At 38.1% G+C, this 18379-nt stretch overlaps 1 protein-coding gene across 5 annotated transcripts in view; it reads right to left on the bottom strand.

Moving 5' to 3' along the window:
* The window catches only part of Dnah12 (dynein axonemal heavy chain 12), a 168579-nt gene that overhangs the window by 127053 nt on the left and 23147 nt on the right, over nucleotides 1–18379 (bottom strand). For all 5 annotated transcript variants that reach the window (XR_013109428.1, XM_034498136.2, XM_076931288.1 and 2 more), the window contains exons 13-21: nucleotides 17014–17192; nucleotides 15704–15839; nucleotides 12035–12160; nucleotides 10741–10875; nucleotides 10231–10424; nucleotides 9644–9887; nucleotides 4041–4226; nucleotides 2224–2424; nucleotides 83–277 (exon numbers count right to left, since the gene is read on the bottom strand). Coding sequence is in view for 4 of the 5 variants with exons in the window: in XM_034498136.2 (XP_034354027.1) it covers nucleotides 83–277; nucleotides 2224–2424; nucleotides 4041–4226; nucleotides 9644–9887; nucleotides 10231–10424; nucleotides 10741–10875; nucleotides 12035–12160; nucleotides 15704–15839; nucleotides 17014–17192 (1596 nt within the window). In the remaining variant the exon portion in view is untranslated. The remainder of the gene's footprint in view (nucleotides 1–82; nucleotides 278–2223; nucleotides 2425–4040; nucleotides 4227–9643; nucleotides 9888–10230; nucleotides 10425–10740; nucleotides 10876–12034; nucleotides 12161–15703; nucleotides 15840–17013; nucleotides 17193–18379) is intronic.

The raw sequence follows: 18379 nt of genomic DNA, 5'->3' as shown, positions 1-18379 counted from the left end.
TGATCAGGAAAAAAGTCAAATGCTTTCTTTAAAAATCCCAGATAAGATTCACTTGTTATAAGAAAGAAAACAAACTCTTGACCTTTGGATCTTTAGCACAAAACTTCATGATATCCTTCCAGTGTCTGTCCACTGTCTGAAACTGCCGCCCTTCCTCTGGCATCTGCTGCATGATGTCCTCAGAACAGAAGATGGGCTCTAAGTACAGCCACTGGGCTTGCACTTTCAACCATTCATCAATTGTCTCCTGGATTCGAATCAGACGGTCTTCCCAGGCCTTAATAAAAAGAATACTGTACTAAATTTCAGCTTTTAAAAAGAAAGAAAAACTACAAATTATAGGGGGAAAGTATTTAGAATTCATTATTATTTTAATATCAGTAAAAAACAGATCACTTATAGGAGACTCGCCCAGGCTTGGAAAAGACATAGGCAGTATAAGGTTTCCCTAAGTCAATGGAACTCACTTTGGTAGTAATTGTAAAGCTATTTTATTTCCTCATCTCTCCAGGAATCACTCCAAATCCTAAATGTATATCCTGATCTACACCAGGGATTATCAACTATGAATGATGCTGTTCTACATACCAGGCAGTATTTCAGTGTCTGAAATACCACAGTGTCTGAGCTATCACAATGTTAATTATTAAAGCTAATACGGGGAGGATGCTGTTAACATCTAGTGGATGGAGGCCAGAAATACTGCTAAATGTGTTACAATATGCAGGACAGTCTCCACAACAAAGAATTATTCAGCCCAGGACCAGAGAGATGGCTTAGTGGGTAAGTCTTAGTCTTCCCACTAAGACTGACGTCTAGAGCTTGGTGCCTAAACTGGGGGCCCGCTCAGTGGAAGGAGAGAACAGTTGTCTACAAGTTGTCATCTGACCTCAGCACATGCACTCTGACATCCTTGTATACACACATACACAAACTCACACACAGTAAGAAATAAGTATATAAAGAAAGGTATATATATATATACCTTCAGCTCCAAATATTAATAGTGTAAAGTTGAATGGTCTTGCTCTAAATCAGCACAGTTTGAAGAAAATTTAAAATAAAGTAAAGTAAGCCTCCTTATCCTCAGAGATTACCTAGAGTTAGTAAGTGAATAGTTAAGGTCCTGGGTTTGGAGTTTCATCTCTACTTTTTTTTTAAACCATAAAAGAGCTTCTAAATTACTCTTCTTAAACAAGAACTTTCTAACATATATGTGTGTTCTAACATATAATATATATGTTTCTAACATACACACATACACACACATGTTTGAAAGTGATATCTAATTGTGTGGCAGACAAAGTGACAAATGAGAGAAAGATTTGACAGAATAAGATGTGCCTGACTCTCACAAGAGCAGAGAGCGAAGGGAAGCTACTTAAGAGAGAGCAACACAGAGAGAGTGAGGGAGCAGTTTTACCAGGAAAGTTTTACAGAGACTAGTTGAAGAGAGAACAAGCTAGACACAGGTAAACACAGAAGGTGCCACAGGATAAGGAGTCAGAAGATTAGAACAGATTACTAGAATTAGTTTGAGGCCAAGCAGAGCAACTCAGTCAGAGGCTCTGAGTAAAGCCAGATTGAATCAGTCAGCTTGAGAGGAGTTTGAGCCAGAACGGCTGAGTTGAACCAGCCCAGCCAGAGTTCAGAAAGAGCTAGAAAGGGTGAGTTTATTCAGCAGCAAGTGTCAGAGGCTGAAAACTTTCTAGTCCTAGATAAAATTGTATGGAGGCTAGAAGCTTCTAGGACTAGCAGTAAGCCTCAGAGACGAAGTTACATCAGAAAAATAAAAGTTACACTTATAATCATTGAATAAAAAAATCTTATAAATTGTGATTTTCTTCTCAAAAATATTAATCTCTCAAACCTATTACAAGTTAATTTTTTGTTTATTTTTAAATGTTCATATGTGTGGTTGTTTTGCCTTTATATTGTTTACCATGTGCATACAGTACCTGCCAAAGCCAGGAGAGGTCATCAGATCCTTTGAAACTGCACTTACTGATGGTTATTAACCATCACAGTGTCTCTTCAGCCTCCTATTGCATGTTACTCTCCAAATATGTATTTCTGTATCATCTCACCACATAAAATACCAAGGTTCAGTTACATCACTTGAATAGACACTTTAAAAGCCATCCAAAAATATTTACGTGAGAACATATATGAATTAAGATAGATGTTTTTATACATGACCAGAAGCTAGAATGTTTGACATACCTTGATCTCATTTTCAAATGGTTTGATAAAAGGCGAACCTCTCATTGTCTGAGTTTTTATAATCTGATCATCAAGAATTGCCTGAATCTCATCCACTGAAGAAAGAATACAGACTCCAGTATCACGATACAGACTTATATGAAAAGAAATATCATCCCAAGTTGCTATCATAGCATTCATGGCCCTCTCTAAGGAAAATTCCTGAAAGAGAGAAATGCAAAAAGAACTGGATGATCAAAATGGGAGTGGGGTGGGGATTGGGAGATAGGATGATGAGAAAAGGAACTTATTTATGTTATTCAATTCCTCTGAGTAACTCAGTAAGCATTGTGCATATCCCATATCTCCATAACTGTCTGTGTCTGTCTGCTTGATATCTGTTTATCTATCTATCTATCTATCTATCTATCTATCTATCTATCTATCATCTATCAAGGGGGGTGTCTTTTTTTTTTTAACAATTTAAAAGTTCTCTTGAGAGGCCATAGGCCTAGGATAAAAACCAAACACTGTTCTGCTGAAGAGATGTAGCAGTAAAATGACATTCTGTTATACTCGTAGTCAGCCCCCATCACAGAAGCTCCCTCCTGCAGTAGATCAGAACAAACTCTGAGACCTACAACTGGACTGCGTGCAGTGAGAGACCATGAAACACTCAGTCCTAAATGAGATGTATCCATCAAATCCCTCCTCTCCAGACTCAGGGAATGCTGTGGAAGAGGAAGTGGACAGACAGTAAGAGCCAGAGGGGTAGGAGGACACCAGGAATCAAGGCCTTCCAAACAAAGCAAGACTGATGCACATATGAACTCACAGAGACTATGTCAGTGTACAGACTCCATGCATGGGACTTCACCAATTGCAGTTCCAGTGCTGGGAGGGGAACCCAGAAGCTATCACAAGGGTAACTCACAAAGGAGAAGCTAGCTTTCTCCAGTGAACTCTCACTAGGTATATGAACCACTCTTAAGGGCAGGCTCCATGCCCAGCAGCAGATGTCCAGCAAACAGAGTATTTTGCATATTATATGTTATGGCTTCTAGTTTTGCGTTTCTGTGGAATTCCTGGGTGTGTAAACAATCCAGCTGTTGCTTTGATGTGTGTTTCTTGTGCTTTTTCTTTGGCTCTTCTGTTTGTTTTGACCTATTCTGGTTTGTTTTATTTTCTTTTATTATTATTTTTTAGATGCCTGTTTGATTTCTAATGAAATAAAGAAAAGATGTGAATTGGGGTCAGAGAGGGGAAGGGAGGGAGGGTGTGGGAGAAGAAACCATAATAATAATATATTGTATGAAAATTTTTTTAAAAAAATTCCTAAGAAAAATTAAGTTTTTTTAAAAGTTTAGTTGCTATAAAAACTGCTAAAATGGACAACAAAATAAAATACTCTCTGAATTATCTCTGAAGTGTCCTATTGCAGATAGCCTGTAGCTTGAAGTTTTCAGCATATTTTAAGAACCCTCTCTAAGACTATACTGGGAACACACACACACACACACACACACACACACACACAGTATGCTACATATGTATCCATCTACCTATGATTCTTAATGGAATAACCATACACCAATATTAATATCAACCACCAACTGTATCAGCATGTGGCAGAATTAGGCAAATGTCAAAGGAGCAGTTTCTAGTGTGCATTTCAGAGAGGCAAGCACATGTTTATGTCATAAAAGGGTGGTCTTCAATCATCACCCACTCCCTATCTCTTCCCATTGCTGTCCTGTACTGTATATATCACACCAAGACAAAACTGTGACTATCCGAGAACAAACCCATCAAGTGCTTTATCTTTTCCACATGTTTACCTTACTTGCACCAGCACTTATAACTTCAAAACTTTCTAAGTATGGTGTAAGGTTTAATTTTAAAACTTTTCTCAATGTAGTTCCAGAATCTGGAGTCAAGTCATAGCCCACAATTTCTGACATCTGTTTCCAGTGACGAGCTCTCATTCCTGGATTGCACAGGATGGAGACTGTAGGGATATATTCCTAAGGATGAAAACAAACAATAACATCATTTGACTTCTATACAGATGAACTCTATAAATCAAACTTTGATAATAGGAAGATTGAATTTCTTCAAATTACTTGAGTACAATCAAAACATTGACTAGATTTAGAGGAAAGGAAGAAGGAACAAAAATATTTCAAATTTCATCTACACTGTTGGGCATGTAAAATAATCAAGAAATTACCAAAGAATTAATTAAAAAAATTTTATGAACCTTAGTATCACAAAAAATAAATAACAACAAATTTAAGAAATGGGGGGGCTACATAGTAAAAATTACAATTATAATTTTAAAAGAAATAGAGATCTAAATAACTGGAAAGGTGCTAACATACTGGAAGAATAAATCATTTTAAGAACAGAGTAGAGGAGGAAAGTATAATCAGTACTATTAATAATATCAGGAAAGTATAATCAGTACTACAAACCTTTTGACAATGTCACCTAAAAGCCAGGTACTGTGGGGGCTTTCTAAAATATATACACACACACATATATTTAAAGAGTTTAGATGTAGTTACTCTATACCAGGGTGACAATGCTCCTACTAAACATCACAGGTCAACACATGAAAAGCCAGGAATAGGTTACCTCTGTTGGAGTAAAAAACCATAGACCCCACAAATATTACAGGTGTCTTAGTTAGGTTTTACTGCTGTGAACAGACACCATGACCAAGGCAACTATAAGGATAACATTTAATTGGGACTGGCTTACAGGTTCAGAGGTTCAGTCCATTATCATCAAGGAGAGAGCATGGCAGCATTCAGGCAGGCATAGGGCAAGAGGAGCTGAGAGTTCTACATCTTCATCCAAAGGCAGACAGGAGAAAACTGGCTTCCATGGAGCTAGAATGAGGGTCTTAAAGCCTATGCCCACAGTGACACACTTCCTCCAATGAGGCCATACCTCCTAATAGTGCCACTCCCAGAGCCAAGCATTTTCTTACTTATTTATTTAATTGGATATTTTATTTACATTTCAGAAGTCATCCCTTTTCCCCCTTTCCCATCCCTAGAAAAACCTCTATCCCATCCCCCTTCCTCCTTTTTGCTTTTATACCATTTTTTAATTACATGCAAGTATTAAGGTCAGTTCTAGGTTGAGAAACTAGCAATACAATAGATGCAAATACTCAAGGAACAAGCAAGACAATAAACACAAACAGTCAAAGAACAAGCAAGGCAATAAACAAAATTCTGTGATCACCCCCGCAATCACTATTTCTAAGGACTTATCAGGATGACCAAAATATCTGAGCCAACTTCCCTGTCCTAGAGCAAGGTCATTTTCATGTCTGAAGCCTACTTCCTTGTTCTAGCCTAAGATTTAGATTCCTGCCTGAAATTACTTCTTTGTTCTAGCCTAATGTCAAAATCCTGCCTGAAGCTCCCACTTCCTTGTCCTTGGCAAATGTCATATTCCTGCCAAGCAGCCCATTTCCTTGTCCTTGGTCTGTGGCAGATTCTTGCCAAGCAGGCTCAAAAGCTCTCTGCCTCTTTCATCCAAGAAATCTGACACGCTATGAAAAGACCAAATCTAAGAATGACAGAAATAGAAGAAGGAGAAGAAAACCAGTGAAAGGCACAGGAAATATTTTCAACAAAATCATAGAAAAAAAGTTTTCTAACTTAAAGAAAGAGCCTCTCAAGGTACAAGAAGCATACAGGGCACAAAAACACAAGATCAGAAAAGACATTTTCCTCGGCACATAATAATCAAAACAGCAAATAAACGGAACAAAGAAGAGCTACATTGAGAGCTACAAGGAGAAAATACAGATGTGGTAGACTCATTAGAAGTAGGTCTTCTCAATGAACACTCTAAAATCCAGAAGGGCCTGGGCAGATGTCCTTTAGACTCTAAGAGACTACATTTGACTTTATTATAGAATATCTTATTTTCTCCACCTAGCATCTAAAGTTGCAGCATAGATTGGTATTAAGAGATATCAGTGAGCAATCTACAAGTTCAATGGAACCCCTATCAAAACTTCAACACAATCCTTCACAGATCCTGGAAGGCCAATTTTCAGCTTCATGATAAGACCCTACTGCTGAAGACACAATGCATTTTGGTTATAGGACATATACCAAGTTGGAACTCACCAGAAAATTTCCCCTGTACTGGCTAGCTTTCATAGTGTTGGAAAGTATTGTGCAAGCTGCTGGGGAAGAAAAGACATCAGTGGTGTTACCTAGTGCTGGAACCTACATGCTACAATACTAACCTACCAGGCAAGATGTGTTTACAGGTGCAATGGCGACATAAAGGTTATTGGGATAATCTACTACTTTCTGGGGTGATCTAAGGTGTGCTTCACAGAAGGGAACCAATGCCTGGTACTGTAACTGTATTGACAAGCCCATGGCTCAGGAGGTCTCAGGCCCTAGAGGGGAACATGCTACTGTTGTTCCATTAAACACACAGGTCAAACTGCCTTCTAAATAGCTATGTATAGGCTCGTAGACTAGTACAGCTCTCATCTAGGCAAAGAAGCTTCTATCTTTGGTGGGCAGCAGTCAATGCAGAGACTGTCAGAGTGCTAAGAATAAGTCCCTATCGAGTGCTTAGAGCCAAATGGAACCTCTATATCACACACCTGCCTTGGGTTAACAATATAAGAGCCATGGGAGGGACCCATGGCTCCAGCTGTATATGTAGAGGAGGACGGCCTGATCAAGCATAGGTAAGAGAGGAGATCCTTGGTCCCATGAAGGCTGGACACTGTGTGGGGGTGGAATTTGAGGGTGGGGAGGTGGGAGTGGGAGTGGGGTGGGGGCACATCCTTATAGAAGCAGGAGGAGGGGGGATGGGATAGGGGGAGGGGTTCCTGGGCCAGGAGGAAATGAGGTAAGGGGATAACATCTGAAATGTAAATAAAATATCCAATTAAAAAAAAGAGAGAGAGCCAGAAGAGAGAAAGAAGCCTATGAAATACTGTCTTCGAGATATGACATAATTGTCATGAATTGCTGTTGCTACATGTTACCTGTTTCAGGCCCACTCAATATCAAGTGAACAAGATCAGATAACATTCTGGCAGGCATAACTAATTGGACTGTTTTGTTTTTGTTGTTGTTGTTGTTGTTGTTTTAAAGGAGAAGACATGAAGGTGGGAAAAGGAAGAACAATATGGGCCAGGAGCCAGGAGTAGAAGCTTATACCTGTAATCACAGCACTGCCATTTTGAGACGGGTCCATGCTACACAGTGAACAGGCTAAGTAGGGGGGGATACAGAATGAGCTTGTCTCAGTAAATAGGGCAAAAGATCTGAAAAGGCATTTCTCTAAGGAAGGCATGAAAATGGACAATAAGCTTGTGGGAAGATATTCAGCCTTCAGGTAGATACAAGTCAAAACCATGAGATTTCATTTCATACTCACTAGAGTGGCCAAAGCCACCAAAGATGATCATGGCAAGTGTAAAGTGTGTTACCCAGCAAGCACCAATCTCCATTTTTCTCTCATGTGACCCATGGGAATACTATTAAGCGGACTCCACAATACCAGAGGGACTGTGGGCCCAGATAAAGCACAAAAAACCCAGAGAAGGAGAAGCAGATGTTACATAAAAAATAAATGTTATGATCAGTCTTATAGTAACAATTTTAACAATTTATGATATTCAAGGTAAATAATGCAAAATAAGGGGGTCATAAAACATACTACATGTTATGTAAAATAAGACACTAAATTCACAGTTATATAAGTGCTAATACTGACCATCTGAGTAATAAAGATGAGAGGTGTGGGAGGAGAGTTTGCAGATATTCATTTTTGGATCATAAATGGTATTAAACATTAAAAGCACTCCTTAAGTAGATTACTACTTTTTTTAATGAGGCAACTCCTTCAATCATTGGAAAGGTATGATAGATACACAGATAGGGCAGAGCTTCAGTCACATCTCAGACCTGTAGCCTGGATGTACTAGCTACACATTTGGCATCTTCACTAGAACCACTGGTGCATTACTCACTTTATAAAAGAGGGACATGACAGCTAGTGTGGTAGTCTGTGCCTGCAATTCTAGCACTGGAGAGGTAGGAGGAGGAGGATCATGAAGTTGAGGACAGTCTGGCTGCATGAGTTCCTGGCCAGGTTGGGCTGCATGATAAAGTGAATGACATGGGTTCAACTCCAAGACCTACATGGATGGAGGAAGGAGAAAACTCACTCCTGTGTGTTGTTCTCTGACTTTTATGCACATGTAAGGCATGCATGTGCATGCACAGAAAGATGCACCTGAGGAATGACAGCCACAGTTGTCCTCTGGGCTCCACACATGTGTGTGAGTGGATGCCTGCACATAAACATGCTCCTCCATACACAAATGCACAGTAAACACATTTACATGTGCATACACACTAATATTTCTGCCTAGAATGAAGAAGGTGGGAATTTGATCCAAAGCTGAGGAAAAATATTTTCAAGCTGCACTGATGATGTAGATCTCTGTTTCCATCTCTCATTTGTTTTGGGTTTTATGAGATAAGATCTTACTAGATGGCCCAGACTAGCCTGGAGCTTGTCCTCCCTCTACCTCAGCCTCTAGGTGCTAGGATAAAAGGCATGTGCCACCACATCAATCTCCGTATTTTCCTTTTGCTTTAAGTATCAATGTTATTCTCTTGAAATAGCCATCTCAGAGCTACAGGAAGTTCACAACTTACCCTTAAAAACTTGTAAGTATAAGAAGGAACCAAATTAAAGCCAATTTGAATAAATCTTCTATTTTGAATAGGGGTCAAGAAAAGTTTAAGTTCCCAAGACCTCTCTGGATGAATGACATCCTGGTTGGCAAGTTGAGACATGAATGCTGGGCAAGTGGCCTCGTCACAGCAGAGCAAACCAACCAATGAGAACAGGATAAGTGTACCACAAGGAAATGGTCCTAGGTGGGAAATGTGACTGAACCTTGGCACAGATGTCTGTGGCTTTTGTGATTTGTGTGCTTAAAAGCTCTATAGTATTCTGGCTTGGGGTCGCAGTGACCCCATAGCAGTGAAACGAGAGAGACAGAGAGAGAGAGAGGAACAGAGAGAGGGAGAGGGAGAGGGAGAGGGAGACAGAGACAGAGAGATAGAGACTCCTTTCACAGAGTCAGTTTAAAAATGCCAAGGAGGAATATGATTGGCCTAGTTTGGGCTATATGCTAACCCTGAACCAATTACCACAGCCATATGAGTGATGTATTAGGACTAGTTCATCTTGCAGCAGATACTCAGAGGAAAAGACTGGTTAGTATTGATTAAACCCTTTTTACATGGAGCTGGACTGATGACATAGACAAAGTCTAAGATCAGAGGATGGATTTTATATTTTATATAATGCACACTTAATATTGTGAAGAGATGTATAATATTTAAGTGCCATTTGAACACGTTTATACCTTAAAAACCTTTATCTGCTCCATTACTGTAGTACACATAGTAATTGTAGGACTTTCTTTTGGTTCTTCTTCAGGTTTCTCTTCCATCAAAGATCGTTTTCTTGCTGCCTTTCTTTTTTCTTGTAATTCTTTCTTTTGCTTAGTGAGGAAGAACTTCAGTGTCTTAAAAACTTCCCGGGCAAACTCATCTATGTCGGCTTCCATGCTTTCTCCATTAAGGTCCAGAAACCCTCCATCCATCCACCTGGATTTAAAGGAAAAGCCATTTAAAACGCACACTTTTTAACTAAGCAGAAGGATTAAGAAACTTTTGTGTAGATGCCTCACTTTTTTCCGTGAGAGAGACACCCGAGGCGCACAGGTAGAGCCGATGGGAAAGAATAGATTTAACAGCATCGTTTCAATGGCAGTACCTGTGCTGAGATGTGCATCTAATTACCAATAGGTAACAACACTATCCAAATAAACACAAACTTGACCCCACATATCTAATTTTGTGTGTTAGTAAACCAACTACATAAAATGCAAACTAAGTACACTGTTTATATCATTTGCTTAATTTTTTTTATTATGTTACCAAAAATTACCGTTTTTCTGTTCGCTGCCACTTCAGAACAAAATTAAAAAACTTCTGGTAGGGCTCAATGGTGACTTTTAATTTTTCCAGTTCAGGATACTTTGTCAATTCCCATTTGAAAAGTTCCTCTTCTTTATTAATAAACTGAACAGCTTCTTCCGATTCCTGAATACGTTTCTGTAGTTGTCTCACATCTGCTACATACTAAAAGCAAACAAATGTTCATTCTAGAAATATCCAGGTGATATTTTTAACAAGATTGCATAATACTGCATCAGGTATGTTCTTTTATTTATACAGTGACTTTAAGTATTAGCTTCACAACATCACTACGATGAGGAATAAGATATTGTTATGCACACTATATGATAATAAACTAAGTCACACAATATCAGGCTTAAGAATCAAGTAAACCTTTGTTTGACATGGTAAATTCATGCTTGCTTATTTTGAAACCAGTGTTAATCTGCCTTGTATTAACCTATAGCTGGCCACAGTCACAGCCCTACATGTATCTAACCTGTTGCATGCGGTCCAGTTCTGCAAACTCTGTGAACTCTTCCATGCGACGTGATTCTTTTTCTATTTCCAAAATCAGTTTCTCTCTCTTGGCTATTAGTTCATTTTCTTTTGCACGTTTAGAATTCTCAATGAGCTTTTTAAAAAGATAATTTAATGATGTTAACTAATGTAGTAGAAAGAAAAGAATTTTCAGAGAAAAACACAAATGTTTTATAGCAATTTAGAGAAAAAAGGAAACAGAATCATTGTCTGTAATGACTGATGTAAAAATGCAAAGAGTAAATCACAGAGAAAATTTTCCAAGAGCTTTCAAAACACAAAATTATGAATGATATAGCTTGACTGTTTAATACATCCAGCACAGCATTAAAAGCAAACATTTCTGAGCATCCACATTCCACATGTCAGGACCTGTTACGTGCCCGCCCTCTCTACGTTATTACTTTCTCTCCAGAGAAAAAGAGATAGATGGAAGTCAAGAGAGATATAAAAGCTACAAGACCATAAAAGAAAAAATCTTGTCTATCTCGTGCTTTTCGTTATCATTCTATTTTTGTCTCCCAATTCAGGATAAAGAAACTGATTACTTTTGGGGATTTTAAATTATATTCACTCTGATATAAAATCCTAAGTCTGCAACTTCCAATCTCTGTGAATTTGAACAAGTGAATCAACTTCTCTCTGAGTTTCATTTTAATCACCTATAAAATGAAGCAAATAGAAGCAGCTGGGATTTTATGAGTATTTAATAATTTAATAAATAGAAATCACTTACTTCAGTGCTTACTATTAATTTTCATAATGGTTTTGACCTCTTTGTTTCATCCTATATTTACTAAAGCTGGTAAGTTAAGCCTAGATGCATGTTCTAAGCTAGCGAGACCATAACAGGTAAAAGACAGACACATTTACACACATGAAGTACTTAAAGTCAGTGTCAAGTTGGTATGAAAATAAAACATTCACACTGTACTTTAAATGCCAGAATGTGGAGAGTGAGATGGCTCAGCCAGTAAAGGTGACTGCCGCTAAGCCTGATAGCCTGAGTTCAATATCCAGGCCCTACAGGTAGAAGTAGAATCAACTCCTGAAAATTGTTCTCTTTTCTTCACATGCATGCTATAGTACACACACACACACACACAAACACACACACTCACTCATATACACATACACAGAGAGAGAGACAGAGAGACAAAGGCAGAGAGACACAGAGAGAATGGAAGGAGGGAGGAGGGGAAATAATAGTAAATATGTCAGAACATGAATTATACACTTAAAAATAGACTTACTTCATCATTCTCATCAAAGACAGGGGTGATTTTAGTAGGCCACAAGAGGACAGTTGCATTTAAATTTAAGTCTTCTTGAGACATTAGAAATGCATCTAAAAAGTAACTCATTTGGCGTTTAGATTCCTACAAAAGAAACTCTAGATATATATATCATATAAAAAATTTCTAATGTTCTTTAATGTATCATATAAACAATTTCTAATGTTCTTTCAAATTTAATATTTTAAGCACTGTCCAACTCACTCCGATATTTCAACAGCTTACTTCATATGTTTATTTGGCTTCACGACATACACCTATATACCTTAATGTAAGTTTTTAAGTACTTTAAATGTGTTAGTGGCACATGCCGGTAGGATTTGCTGAAGGAGGCAGAAGCAGGAGGACCATAAGGTTGAGGCCAACCCAGGCTAGATCTTCTTAGCAGGGCATGATGGAGCATGCTTTTAATTCCAGCACTCAAGAAGTAGAGGCAGAGGCAGGTAGATCTCTGTAAGTTTAAAGCCAGTCTAGTCTACAAGTAAGTTCCAGGACAGCCAGGGATACACAGAAAAACCCTGTCTCAGAAACAAAACACAAAACAACAACAACAAACCCAAAAACAAAAAAACAAAAAAACAAAAAAAACAAACAAACAAAAAAAAAACAAAAAACAAGCAAACAAAGATGGCTTAGTGTGCAACACACTTGCTACACAAGACCTGAGTTTCACTCCCCAACACTAAACAGTAAACAGGTGTAGTGGTGTGTGCCTGTGATGCCAGTATGTTGAAGGTGAACACAGGAAGAGCTGAGGGACTTATTAACTGGAAAGACTAGCTGAGTAAGAGAGCTCCAGATTCAGTGATAAACCCTACTAAACAAACAAAACAGCAGGAGAGTGAGAGAGGAAGACACTTGATGTTGACTTCTGGTCACCACACACAAAGCCCATGTGCACCTCCCCCACAAACACACTTCCATTTACAACGTTATTTTTCACTTATTGTTGACTTAATATAAAGGTAACTTCTTTGACTCTTTGTATACAATTTTAAAGGGTAATCAAATGTTTGGCAATCTTTGAAACTTTTTATTTTAAAATATCTTAAATTATCTTTGTTATCATGACTTGGTTTTTAATTTTTGATGATACTTTTATCATCATTTTTCTTATTCTACATCTCTAGTAATATTATCATCTTTTTGACTATTTAGCATTACAACAGTAGTCCAGGAAGCTCTGTGGTATGAAGGTCAAAGGAAAAAACACTTTATACTGTAAATGTATCTAATTGGAGAGGCAGAATATTTTACTCCCTGTGGATCTCATTGAATCATGTGTTATACTGCAGTGCTATAGCACTCTAAAAAAAGTTGGGGATGGAAAGAGGGTCTAGCAGGAAAAGCACGCCAACCTAGGTTAGATCCCTGGGAACCACACAAAAGGTGAGGACTGACCGAATCCCTCAGGCTGTTCTCTGACCTCCACAACACAGGTCCTACCATGTGCACACTCCCACAGGGATTCATTAACCCATTCATTTATATATAATTTTTAAAAAGTTGGGTCTAGTGGTTCTGATGTTCAGAAAGGAAGATGGTAAGTTCAAGGCGTGCCTAGGCTACACTGTACAATTAGCAAGACTCTCAGTCTCCTCCTTCTCCCACTTCTTCTCCCTCTCCCCTCTTCTTCACACATACCTGAGAGAAATGAATGAATGTAGTCTCCAGGATCAATGCAGAGAAATGTTTTCTCCTGCATACTCATTAATAACAACAAATAATAATCAAACATCCAGAATATTAAAATTTAAAAATACCTTTGTGTGTGCAGATATAGGTACATGTTCATGTCCATGTGTTGTGGAGGCCAGAGGTCAATCTCTGGCATCACTCCTTAGGATCTACCTATATTATTTATATATTATTATTTTGTAAGACAAAACCAAAACTTTCTCTGTAGCTCTGAAGGGACTGAGGTAGCAGAATTAACTCCATTTTGTTCTTAAGACTCCATTCTAAGTTAACTTGCCTTTAGAGAGGCATGGCCCCCATCCTCGAGGTCTGAGAAAAAATCACAATATGTCCCTGGCAGTTGCAATATAGACACAGCAGCTGTAACTAGCAGATAGCAACAGAGTGTGCTAAGAAAACATAAGTCTTCCCTAGGTCAAGATGCTCCTTCTTGATGTAGGCTCCCTTCTTGTGGTTTAACCAAGCGCTGTAAACCAATTAGCTTTAAGACCAACATTCCTTTACCCTCTCATGTAAAACCAAGGCTTGGAAACACGCCCTTGCATTTTTTTTTCCTTTATAAACCTCCTTCCCCTAGACCTAGGGCTCGCTCTCCTATCCGGTTCCATCATCAGGAAGGCTTGTGGCCCAGGCTCATGAGCTTGAATAAAGACTCTTGTGTGCTTGCATCAGAGTTGTGGTTCCTGGTGGTCTCTGTGGGGTTTTTGCAATCTGGATGCAACAGCTCTGGTTGTCCTTGGAAATCACTATATAGACAAGGCTGGCATTGAATTCACATAGATGCTCCTGCCTCTACCTCTAGAGTGCCCAGCTGCCCACCTTATTGTTTTCAGAGAGTGTATCCCTGGTGTTCCATGTTGAAAATAGGTTAGCAGCAAGCTCAGGCTCCTCCTGTTTCAGGCTCCCCTGCCCTAGCATTCAACACCAGGCCCAGCTTTATATGTGGATGCTGGGGAGCAAGTTCAGGTCCTTGTGCTTGTACAGGAAATTTAGAAGCTAAATTATTGAACACTGATATATCAGAAAAGGACCACATTGTAAGACAATGTAAAGGACATTAACTGATATTAACACTGGTAATGTGCAAAAGCATACAAACAAGATGACTCCTCTTCAATAAATATCAAAGTCAGGTCAACTATAAGTATTAGAAACACACACAATGAGCAAAGCTATAAAGGAGAGTAGGAAAGTGGTAATCAAAATGAGGACAGTGGCCGGGCGGTGGTGGCGCACGCCTTTAATCCCAGCACTTGGGAGGCAGAGGCAGGCGGATTTCTGAGTTCGAGGCCAGCCTGGTCTACAGAGTTCCAGGATAGCCAGGACTACACAGAGAAACCCTGTCTCGAAAAAACAAAAAACAAAAACAAAAAAACAAAAAAACAAAAATGAGGACAGTGTTCACACACTGACAGGACGGGCTGTGATGATGGTGTTGCTTCTATTCTTTCCCTGAGTAGGAATTACTCATTTTTAAAACTCATTCCTAAAGTGGAGGAGATACCCAGGGGGGTCTCCACCCTCTCAGAAGAGAAGAGGGGATGGGGGAAGTACTGTGGGAGGGGGTGACTGGGAGGGGCAGTGAGCAGGGTTTAAGGTGAATAAGTAAAAATAAATACAAATAGGATGAAATGGGTATAGAATTTGTTGAAGTTTTAAGATTATTATTGGATGTAGAGAGTCAAAAACGTTTTCTTAACTTTAAGAATATGCACATAATTGGTGAAAATATAGAACATCAAACACACCATTTCAGAGAAAATCACGTAGAAGACTATATGGGAGGAGAAGAAAGAGAGCAATGATGTGACTAGAAGAACAGATGGAAACCTGAGTTGTTCTGCTTTTTGACCTGGGTATGTCAATACTCATAACTCATTTCATGATAGTTTCTAAGTTTTTAGTTTTTTGTTTGTTTGTTTGTTTTACCTGGATCCTTAGAGCCAAGTCCTGAATTCCTATGGTTCGAGCTCTTTCTACATAAGCAATTAGTTCCATCATTTCTTCTGTTGTCTCAGGAACTCGTAGAGCATGCTCTTTAATTGCTTCAAATTCACTGCAAATGCTGACAGAACATTCAGACTTACTATACGTATGGCAAGTAATTTGTAGTATATTTAATAAATATGTGCTACTGTTGTTATAAAATAGGAAATCTCTATGCTAAAAATAACTGGCTGGTTCATTAAGATATCATATAATATTTAAGCTTAGCTTGTCTGAGGTCACCATAGATCACATCAATAAAAACCAGGCTAATATTTTCAAATGAAAATCTGGCATAATTTTTTTTCTGTTGAAATCTTAAACTCTCTTCAAGATTGAGATAAGCAATGTAGCAGACCTTAAATGTAACAGTCCTGATATAATCCTGCCTCAGCTGCTACAAGAGTGCTGTTTAGTTTTGTCAGTTTGACACAAACTGGGGTCTAATGAGAGGGGGAGACCTCAACAAAGGACTTGATTCCATTAGACTGGCCTGGGGCGTCTTGATTGACATGGGAGAGCCCAGCCCACTGTGGATGGTGCCACCCCTGGGCAAATAGTCCTGAGCAAGGCAAGAGGAGCAAGCCAACCACTTAGGCAGCCTTTTTCTGTGTTTCTTCTTTACTTCCTGGCTCAAGGTTCCTGCTTTGAGTTCATGTCCTGACTTCCTTCAATGATGGAATATGATCTGTAAGCCAAATAAACCCTTTTCTTCCCAAAGTTGTTTTGGCCCTGGTATTTATCACAGCAATGGAGGCTTACTAGTTTTGTGAATTTAGGCCATCCTTCAATATCCAGTTTTTGTATTTATAAAACGAAGCTATTAACCCATCCTGCTGGAATATGTGATACAAGAATGTATAAATGAATGAATGAATGAATGAATGAATGAATGTAGCATAGCTAAATGGAACCTATGAAATGGAACAGTGTAGCAAATAAGAAGATCAAATCCTTGTTTAAATACTTTAAACCTATGATGCCTTAGAATATCCTATGTAGAGAAGTATGAATCTAGGTATCCTGTGTCATTATTTAACAAAAGCTGTATTTTTCAGGTTTGCCTTCCTATGCCTAAAAATGTTTGTATTGTTATGCCACCACTAGAAATATCAAAAAAAAAAAAAAAATCCAGCTAGGCTGGAAAACATCCATGTATTTGTTTGTTTGTTTGTTTTAAACAAGAGTAATTTTGGTGAACTGGTTTTTTTTTTGGCCCTGTTATTCTGAATACAGTAATTAATTTTACTTACGCTTCATTTTCTTTTCTATGTTTTGAAGCTATGTCATTTAATAAAATGTTTGCAAAGGCTCTTGCTTTATTCGTCAAGCCTATCTTCAAGTCTTCACAGTCCAAACGAACCATAGGATAATGAGCCCACTGAGGCAAAAGCATTATTTCTGAAGCAAGATTGAAAAATTTTTCTATAAACTTTAAAAAAGAGTATTTAAAAAAAGTTAGAATTTTATAATTAGTGATTTTATAAAACTATAATTAATTTCTTAATCATGTAATATATTATATTATACTTGCTAAATGACTCTTATTCCTTTTGATATACAAACCTGTTTTCTCTTGGTGCCAAGACTAAACCCAGAGCCTGAAGATTCTGGCCATCTCATTCTTTTTATGGTGAAATTCAATCTACTAGTAAATACCAAGTGTGCTATAGCTTAAAATCTGCATATTTTGCAATATTTCCTCAATTAAAAACATGCCCAGAGTTACCTCATTTCTGTTTGGAAACAAACCTATATTAAACAACAATGTTTATAGCTGCATATATTTGGTTTTGGCATTATTGAATATCTCTCTGAAGGTTCTAATTCAATCTTTAGGAAAAGAAATGTAAGAAACCTTTTGTTTATGCTAAAGTAAGCCAGAGGGTCAGAAATATTATGTTCTACCACTACCAAAGATTAGAGATCTTGGAATTTATATCAACTTCTTAATACTTAAACACTGAGGAGATGATTTTCAAAAATGAAACAAAGTAATATAAAACATTGACAACACATGTTATATTTTGTGCAAGTGAAACAGGCCTGCAAATTCTGAGCAATCTTTGACTTAAAGTCACAGCTTCCCTCACCTTTCCCCCCTCATTGTCCTTACTCACCCACAGCCAAACAGCTGCTCTTTTTTTCACTTGTGAAAGATTTTTGTTTGTTTTTATCTCAAAGTTATCCTATTATTCTACAGCTTACAGTATTTAATGAATTGAGTTTAACCTTTTCATCGTCTAATGGTTCAGAGGGCAGGCAGTAACTAATTTAATGAACACCTGCTTTATTGTTAGCTGGAAAAATAACAGCCAAAAAGTAAATAGTGCTGATGTTAACAGAGAACAGTGAGCACTGATGAATTTAACAATGAAGGGAAAACCACACGACAAGCCATCACTTTAGTGCATCTCATGTAAACTTGTCATGAGACAAAATTACACAATGCTAGGTTTACACAATACAAAGATGCTAGGAGGCAGGGATGAAAAGCCCTATATGATACAGACAATCTCCCTATACTCTACTATACATATACTCGTAAACATATTCAAGAAAATAGAGGAAATAGAAGAAAAAATGAAACTCATCAAAAAAGCCTGTGGAACACAGGAT

Source organism: Arvicanthis niloticus, chromosome 3 (assembly GCF_011762505.2).
Source record: "Arvicanthis niloticus isolate mArvNil1 chromosome 3, mArvNil1.pat.X, whole genome shotgun sequence".
Lineage (NCBI taxonomy): Eukaryota > Metazoa > Chordata > Mammalia > Rodentia > Muridae > Arvicanthis > Arvicanthis niloticus.
This window is presented reverse-complemented; position numbering and strand designations above follow the sequence as displayed.